The 9467-nt window shown below is 38.0% G+C and overlaps 1 protein-coding gene across 1 annotated transcript; it reads right to left on the bottom strand.

Moving 5' to 3' along the window:
- Positions 1-4334: 4334 nt before the first annotated feature.
- On the bottom strand, positions 4335-8748 carry pit (probable ATP-dependent RNA helicase pitchoune). Its single transcript, XM_022817770.2, has 4 exons — positions 8580-8748; positions 7413-7737; positions 5756-6679; positions 4335-4994 (listed from the first exon to the last, which is right to left on the bottom strand). The coding sequence occupies exons 2-4, from the start codon at positions 7680-7682 to the stop codon at positions 4488-4490; spliced, it is 1701 nt and encodes a 566-aa protein (XP_022673505.1). The 5' UTR covers positions 7683-7737; positions 8580-8748; the 3' UTR covers positions 4335-4487.
- Between the last annotated feature and the right edge of the window lie 719 nt (positions 8749-9467).

The raw sequence follows: 9467 nt of genomic DNA, 5'->3' as shown, positions 1-9467 counted from the left end.
ATTAATAATATAATGCTTAATAAAGTGCAGATGACTACTCTTTCAACCTCTAATCGTAATAAAAATCGAATTTCATCAAGGCCTCCTGACTGCTTTTCATAGAATAGGTCTTTATTGCAGCAAATCTTATAATTATTTTTCAGGAGGATAACAATTCCTATATAAATCATTAAATCTGTACAGTTAAGTATCAGCTTGCTCTTCTGCTCTTTGAGTTGCAAAAGTTTTGTGTTAAAAACTTATGGTAAATGCACTTTACGTACGTAGACTTATTGCATTCCTATTTACATCTGTGCACAGGGGCCGCACGGTATAATGAAAGAAATGTCCCGTTCATTGCCTTTTATACCTAAGGCTTTTTTCAAGCCTTAGGTCCGATATTGGCGTTAAGTATAGGTTCAGGCGACTGACTTCTAGCTGAGAAAGCAAACCATATATCTACTTCTGGTCTTAAATCCAGGTTACTTCACTTGCGCCTAACTTCTTTAGGCAAACAAGTTCTCACTGAATTAACACGATTGCCTCTTGGACATATTACCATTGCTTCTCTATTTAATCACACCTGCTATTGGTGAGGCTCAAACCAGTGTCCCCTGAGTATAACTATAGAGTTAATAGGACAGCTGCATACCGAAGATACATCTTCTTTTTTAAAAAAAAACTTAAAAATGTTTCTAGTCGCAGAGCTATGGTAAGTAATAATTTCTGAGTGTAAATCTGAAATCTCGGTTTGAGATTCTGGCAATTCATAGCTTCTCTAAGTTTCTCAACAGGTAGCAGCAGATGTTCACCAAATGAGGGCCAACGTTTCGGCATAAAACGATATTAGATAGGTGGGCACTCTAATCTATCCAGGTTTCTAGCACACTGATCTTCTCGTAAACTCAACATTGTAGCCGTAGCTCTTTGAATTTTTAAACTTGTTTGCCTATGAATATGACGATTTAGGCAACACGTGGATAAACGATCAGCATCAATGTCGTGATATATTATTTCCATATTTTGTAATTTGTTATTTCTGTACAAGCATGTTGTTGAGTGCGTACCGTCGTAGATGAATTAACGTTGTGTAATTCCTGAGGGTATCTTTTGAGGAACAGATGTCCTTTCTGTTCTTCTAAGCCTTCTCACGAACAATCTGTTTTTCATTTACAATCATTATCGCGATGCCGTTAAGTCCAATAAATTGTTGTCGATGGTATAGCTTTCATATGCTCTCGTTTTTGACATGAATTGGGTTTTAAACCAAAACACAAATCTCCAGTAGATTGAAGGGGTACTGGCATAGCTGTTGATATATCGGAAGGTCTAATACCACGCCATACCATAGAGCGCGGTAGTACAATACCTCATCACTGACCGAAAAGTTAAACGGTTAATGAATACCAACTGCGTATTATCGCATACGAACAAGCAACTGAAAAACATCAAATTGCCTCGCGCAGTAACAATTCCTAAAGCTTATCGTCATGTCCAGAAGTCTATGAACAAGGTAATGATTTGTTTGTTATCGCTAAGTGGTATGAAGACGACGACAGTGAGATTTTTTTGTTGAGTGTGCATTGGCGACAAGGTATGCGTATGCTGCCACCAGCTGTATTTTAGACTGGCCTGCAATTATAATTAGATTAAACTGGACAATCTATGATATTGAGCTTCGTATTGTGGAAGTGTGGATGATATGTAAAGAATTAGTCTTCAAATAATGCGCGACAACACAGTGCGCATTAGTTGACAGCATGCTTTTCTAATATTTTTTGGTAAAAGATATTTTCGCAAAGCTCTCATTAGGGGATCTTGGTTGAATAGGGAACTTAATTAAGCTACGCGGAACAACCTTAATCTATTAATCAATATTGTAGCAATAAAGAATTGAGTATCTATGTTTGTGTACAAATCGTGTAGGTCCATTATAAAAGGGCAGGCTTTCCATATAAAAGGGCGACAAATCGTATTCACGATCGCACTGTACTAGAACCAAACGACTCAATGCTCATAACCGTTATTTCTTACGATTCAATACGTTGTTGTATACATACGAGAAAACTAGTAGTTTTTACTAAGGTTTATGGTGGAATATCTTTATAGCAAATCAAATGCTTAGAAAAGCTCTAGCTGAATTTCAGACACCAGGAAAAGCTTTAATGATGTTTTCGATGGATGATGTCGATTTATTGGTTTTAAAAGGAGTATAGCTGGCCATACATGAAACTCGTCGAGACCTGTTTTGTCTCGAACTGCCCCTATATTTGCATGACCCTTCCACACTATAAATAAAATCCGGCATTGATATGCACGACCTGGTGTCGTCAAGCAGATGTAAGTAATTCACTAAAAGCTAACACACTGGAATTAGCTATGACATATGATTTCAGTACCTGCATGATACATGACAGAGACTTACACTGATACATAGATCCAACGCTGGCCAACGTATGTTAGAATGCTGAGTTATTGATAAAGTTATCTATAAGTAGACTAATCGAATGCCTACCATTAACAAACTTTTTTTCCTTGAGATGTAGAAAGCAAATCTTCGCCCACGATTTCAATATTGGCTCTCCGATTACCTTAGTCAAGTAAAAGGAGCAACACAATATCATCGATTTCAATAATAATATCATTGGATAGACTACAATGTAATCTAATGTTTTTGAATGAGCATAAGGAGAACTAAGCCGTCAAAGCTGCTAGTTCTAACTATGGCTTGTTGAAATAAATTAATAGATTGCAATTAGAAATCTATTATTAAACGAATCGACAAGAGACCTTAGACGTTAATATGTCACAGAATGTTGCCAGTAACAGTGCAGCGATTAGGAATAGTATGCACCATTCCGATACCCACTATTTCTCCTTTATTATGGAGATGGACCACTATATGGCCTGATCGCAATGAGCTGATTGTTACTGTAAGCTTATGGCCAAGCTGTTTTAATTGTTGGTATAGTTTATTTTTCTAATGGGATTTTAATTGAAATTTACTACCTCTAATCTACTTCTAGCAATTAGCTTCTTTGGGTCGTTTTTCTATAAGACTGGTAAGCGCGTGCTTGTGCAATAGGGTCAAAATTCTATTAGGCCGCATACAAGATACATCGCTGCTGAAAATTTGATTCCTATATATCCAATTTGATCTGTTCAATAGGATGCTCGGTGGCTGACGGAGTAGACTGACTTCTACCACACACATTTGTTCAAGTGGTGACGACACTTGAATCATCTCACACATTCCAACATATGACAAAATTTTTAAAATATAGTTGTTGAAGAATGTGGTAGTTACATGATTTTTATGCGCATTTATTAAAATTGATTGTAAGATCAGGACGAATAACCTAAAAACGATCTCCTGCAGTCGAGTGAGTCGATACCGTTCGCAGTGGTCGGTGTAGTTAACCGATTAGCAACAGGATACTCACCTAGGACAACCTAGAGCATCGTTGAAATGAACAGAAGTAGAACCACTATAACAACATGCAAATCAGAGAATGCTGATACCTAAGATGATGACAAGCGTGAACTGAGCAGTCATTGTTGACGTTAGCGGAGTTGAAAGGTCTGAGTTAAAAATATTTCGAGGTTGACATCCGAGAATAGTTCCCGTAGTCAGAGAATGTAGTTGAACATTACTTCAGACAACTGGCTATTTCTAGTGCAAAAAAACAGTGTGCCCAGACTAGGTTTTTGAACCTAGGCCTCTTCACGTGCTCCTAATCTTAGTAGGTATACACATTTATACTGCACTATCACGAAGATAAACAACATGAGTCTGATTGTTCAATGGCATCTAGCAGACCAAAAGATTAACTGAAATATATTTGCGTATGAACCCGGCTGAACAAAATTCGGGCCAGTAATATCAGTCTATGAACGTTCTTTTTATCTCACTGTTTCTTATAAAATATAAAGCCTAAGCTTCCATTTAACCGAATTTCTCACAAAATCAACTTTTGGTCAATTTTACAAGTCATACGTTTAAAGCAAGAAGACAGTGCTAAGGAAAAACGCAATTTGAAAAAAAGACCTTTAAAACTATTAAGTTGCTCTTTAGATTGATAAGAACTGCACAAGCATGATACAATTCTTATGAACTTCAATGAAGACAATTAGTTAGTATTTACATTAACAACTGAGAGTTTGCTATCGAAAACTAATTAAACACAGTCAAAAGGGTTGTTGGTGGACCTATCTGTGATTTCCCTCCGGGGTAATTCATTTTCTATGTCTACAGAAAGAAAATAAGGGCACACAAAGTAACAGTTTTCTGAAAGTGTCAAATAAGTGATCTATTAGCTAAAAAAAAAAGTTTCGTAAATAATTACCATCCCACATAATTCAAATTATCCAAGTCTGCAATTTATTGTAATATTATATATGCAATATCCATTAATAAATAACGGACTATAATGCTGTATACACACCACAGGCATGACTTCTGCTCGAGCTTTATTCACGCATTGTTTACTATCAAGTCACCACCAGTCCTAGCCATTACTCTTAACGGGTATAGGCTTATAAATCAGCGTCTTCTTCCTTCTTTGCTCGCCACCAAAATGCTTGAATCTTGAGTCTTTATTCTTCTTCTTTGAAACTCCGACATTAAGATCGACACGCGGCGGTACTGCAAAGCCAAACGACCGACCAACCGCTATAAGGTCGAGGGTCTGCACATCGAAGATCGTTTTCAGACTGTGACTTTCGTAGGCGCGCACGTACGCCTTGTACGCTTCTCGCGCTGAACTATAAAGAAAGTAGTTTTTCTGTATGAGCTTCTCCAGTTGCGGCTGAATATTGGCAATCTTGTTCCAACTGAACTCAAATTCCTGCATCGGTACCTTGGCTAATTTTAGGTATCGCAGAAAGCCAGCTTCTTCTGGTCGCAAGATCAGCAAGGCATGACCAACACCGCCTTCGCCACGGGCGGTACGGCCAACACGATGAATATACTCTTTCGGGTCATCAGGAGGGTCGAACTGAACAATCCAATCCACCTAGAATAATTTGAAATGAACGAAGAAAATTTGCTTAAAAACGTAAGTAGCGGTTGATCTAAACTAACATGTATAATACTTAAGTTTTTAAGATACTTAAGAAAATCTATTTTCTAGTAAAGCGTATTACGTAAGTGATAGTTTTGATAAACACGATATTCCAATGAGAATCAACAATATACACTAAAACCTAAAAAAAAGGATTATAAATATGAATATTTGTTCTTTACACGTTGCTTTGTTTCTTCGAATGCATATGCCGTAGATAATACCTCGATGACGAGACTTAAACTAGCCGTCTTTAACTCCTTGAGGTAAAAGTTAGCCACCGAAACCATAGCATCGACATTAACATTTTCGCACAATATTATCACGGACATTATATTCATGTCACGTTCGTACTAAAATTCAGTTGCAGTGAACCGTTTACATATACTGGATCTGACTAAGTTCTTCTGCGCTGCAATTCTACAGGGAGAACGGTTTCCTATAGTGCTTTCATACATTAGAATATGAGAGCATAATGGATTAACACTGAACCAAAGAATAGCATCACACTTACAAGATTACATTCAAGTAAGTCTTATAACACAGACTTGATATCCTCACCTAAATTTGTCTGATCTCATCAGAGAAGTCACATTCGTTTGTAGACAATGCTTGACAACGACACACTCAGCCACAAGCTTCGCAAAACGAGATTACTCGTGACCGCTAATTAATATCAGACTGCTCTCCTACCACGGTGTTGATTCTCTTACCTTAGGGATGTCAAGACCTCGTGCCGCTACATCGGTGCAGAGCAGAATACCGTTTTCCGCATTCGAGAATTGAAAGAACGTAGTCGTCCGTTTTGCCTGCTTCTGCTTACCATGAATGGATACCACTGGGAGATCAATATAGTTCAGCAATTCGTGATGGTATTTTACGGAAAGGCACGACGAAAAGAAGACCATTACTTTCTTGTGTCGATTTTTCTTCAAAAAGGTGAACAACAGCAAAAATCGCTTATCGCTCGGACAAACTACGTAGCCTTGCTCAAGTCCGGCAACAGTGGCGTGCTCCTGCTTGTCCTCGATTCCAACCGTGATTGGCTCAGCTTTTAACGCGACTCTAGCTAGCTCCTCCGTCTTTTTAGTCTGCGTTGCTGAAAAAAGCATCGTCTGCCGGCGTTTCGGCAGTATCCGAATAATCTGCTGCATCTCTTCTTCGAAACCAATATCGAGAATACGATCAGCCTCGTCGATGATCAAACATTGAAGGTTTTTATACACGAAGTTCTTGGTGTTCTGGAGGTGGTCAAGAAGTCGTCCGGGGGTAGCGATGAGAATGCTGACGCCCTTGCCGAGCTTCTCGGCTTCGGAGTTTCGGTTTGTTCCACCCATGATCAGACCAAATGTTTGTTGATGGAACTGTAACAGCTCCTTCAAAACTCCAAATGTCTGCATGGCAAGCTCACGTGTCGGAGTAATAACAACAACGCCGGTTCCGTTACGGGGCATAAACTTTAGTTTGTGCATGAGTTCAATAGCTGGAATTAGGAAGGCGAGTGTTTTTCCAGACCCGGTTTTCGCATTGGCAATCATATCTCGACCTTCAAGCAGATATGGGATAGACTTGAACTGAATCTCAGTCATTTTCTCAAATCCCATCTCGGAAATAGCACGAAGTGTCTGATCAGCAACCTGTAATAGAAAAACACATTGACTTGGTATGCTCATTATCTATTGTACACAGAATAGGCATCAAACTGATAAGAAACATTACCTTTTTTCATATTCCTAGTATGTGCATGTACATTCCTTTGTGTACATGGACATACTAGTGATACATGATAGCCTGTGGTAATTCTTAACGTGTCCTGTGAGCATAATAAAAATATTGGTAGCAAAACTTTGCAGCTTAAAACCAACCTTATCAAAAAATTCGAAAAGCACTGTGATTCTAATGAATACAGTTTTTCAACTAGCAAACTTATGCTTCTTATATTTGATAGTAATCCCTTGGTTCTCCAATACATATACTGTTTACGCGCAGTTTTGATCTAGCTACGCAAAATCTCAATAAAAACGCAAACTGCAACTTCTCACACAAAGAATAGCTGTTTCAAGTTTTACAGCCGGTACTGCAGTGAAGCACTGCTTCAGATGGCTGCGCAAACCGAAATGTATCTCATCCAGGTTTCGAACTTTCGAAGTTCAATAAGGAAAGACATTATTATTGCATCATCGTAGGAACATAACTCATCACCATGTGGGCGAAGTGTATGAAAGGATCAAAGGAATTTTGGTAGACCGAGTAAGAACTACAAGAATGCTATTTCCTATACAATAGAGCATATAGGTTTCCATGCTAAAATTCTAAGACTTATATAAACAAAACTGCCTTGTAGACGTCTTAGAATTTTAGAATGCTTACCTTTCCTTTAAGAGAGCTAAAGTCCTCGGATGACAGAATTCCAGCCGATGTACCTGGGAGCTCACTTTCCTTAAATTCGGGAATGGATTCATCATTTTCCGTTTGTCTTACTTTCGAGCTTTGATCAACATGTTGACTTTCTTCAGCCTGGCTCTCCTGTTCCTCTCTTGCGGTTTTTTGTTTTTTTTGAAGTCGCTCCTCTTTAAATTTTTTCTGGGCCTTTTCTCTCTGCTTCAATTTTCGTTTCAGGGTCTGTTCGTGAATAGCCATCTTGTTGGAATTATCAGGTAACGAGCAGCAGCTAACTTAGAGTACCACGCGGGATCTGCAACGCAGCACAATGATATTTTAAAATATTCATTAAATGCAACCATATTTGGTATGCGTGAAGGAGCAGAACTTCAAACAAAAATTGCTACATAATTCTACAATTAATTTTAGGCTATGGCATGCACAGACATCAATGATGTGGTACAGGCTTAGTGTAATTATAAAGTCTATGACTGCGCAATTATTTCTTAATTGTGTAAGAATACAGAGTCTTTGTATTTCTGCTATACAAATTTTTAATAATACATATATCGTTGAACATGTTGTGCTGCCTTTAGAAATATGAATATTTGTCTACGGAATTTACTAAATATTTTAGTAGATAGATATGACTATCTTAACAGGCTTTGCTAACATCATCTACAGTTTCAAGTTAGTTGCTGTGTACAGAATAAGCATTGGCAACAGTAATTTATGTCACTTTTTGTAAAGTGACAAATTTCTGACACAATGCCGCATGTATAAAGCTAAATTACTAAGTACAAATATATAAGTTCTATTAAGTCACATTTGTGAAAGCACGCTTTGTATACGAAATATCAAACTATATCTCACATAAGTTTACGCAGAGCAAATACTGTTCTTATACAAAATGCTTTTCATTGTCACCGTTGATATATAGCACCCTGCCGATTAACGTTTGCCTCGGGTCACGGTTCCAGAATGACCCTAAGTTGGGTATTGGTTCATAGATATGACAGTCACATATTTTCACCATTTATGTATAATCCTCTCTAGATTTCGCTGAACAACTCAGTGCTGATTTACGAGATTTATTTATTGACATGGATAATTTATCTTAAAATTTCGAAAGCCAAATTTGGAAAGCTATCTTACCTTTAGTAAGGAGGCTACAAGAATAGCGTATTAAAAAATTTCACGGCTACGATGTAGCGAAGTAGCGGTACATAACATCCTAGTGAACTGCATCCATTTCTAACGCGAATAGATCGATTCCCGCTCGAGTTGCTCACGGGGAATGCAACACGTGCGTCGTAATCAAAACACAGCAGCTCGCGACGCGGCGATACTTCGAAAGCCGAGGACGAGCGGGTTACTTCGAAATTGCGTCCCCGATAGTCATTTACGACAAAAATTAATTTCATTCCAAAAAAAGATACATTGTTCGGAGAAGCCCAAAATAAAGCTAGCTAGATAATAGATAACTATAAATGGGGAGCTAAATCTTCAGATGTTGCGGTTTAAAGATTCTCTTTAATACGATAATCATCGACAGTTTTGTCCAGAATAGAAGAATCATCCTACAATTAGACATGTTATAATTGTTGCGCTGTTTTCAATTTTATTTGAAACTGATCTTTATTTTTATGAAGGGCCAAATGCGTGTCTGTTTTGTTCTAAGACGCTAAGTAAAGATGTTGTAGATTTGAATTAGCGCTTTATAATCTGAGAGATAGCAGTCTACATCGTACTAATATATCTATCTTGGGTAGCGCGTTTGACCTACCTGAAACGACTTTAAAAGTGGTCGGGCTGCGCTTACTCATGGGTCGCTAGAATCGCATGCTGGAAAAATGGAGCCTATCGGCTGAATCCTTTTCCATCGAGATTGAAAAGTTTGCGTTTTCCAATAGAGTGTAATCTTAATGTGGTTGGTCGAACCGATGGCAGCAACTTAATTCTCAATTTGCAAGTTTAAAAAACCTTCCGAAACTGAAAGACTAACAATTTAACTAACGAGTTATTCGATGCTACCTCTATTGT

This window comes from Varroa destructor, unplaced genomic scaffold, assembly GCF_002443255.2.
Source record: "Varroa destructor unplaced genomic scaffold, Vdes_3.0 BEIS01000001.1, whole genome shotgun sequence".
NCBI lineage: Eukaryota > Metazoa > Arthropoda > Arachnida > Mesostigmata > Varroidae > Varroa > Varroa destructor.
This window is presented reverse-complemented; position numbering and strand designations above follow the sequence as displayed.

Coding starts and splice junctions, on each gene's coding strand:
- pit (XM_022817770.2), bottom strand. CDS start 7,682: ATGGCTATTCACGAACAGACCCTGAAACGAAAATTGAAGCAGAGAGAA. Junction 6,680..7,412: donor TTAGCTCTCTTAAAGGAAAG/GTAAGCATTCTA, acceptor TTTCTATTACAG/GTTGCTGATCAGACACTTCG. Junction 4,995..5,755: donor GAGGTCTTGACATCCCTAAG/GTAAGAGAATCA, acceptor AAATTATTCTAG/GTGGATTGGATTGTTCAGTT.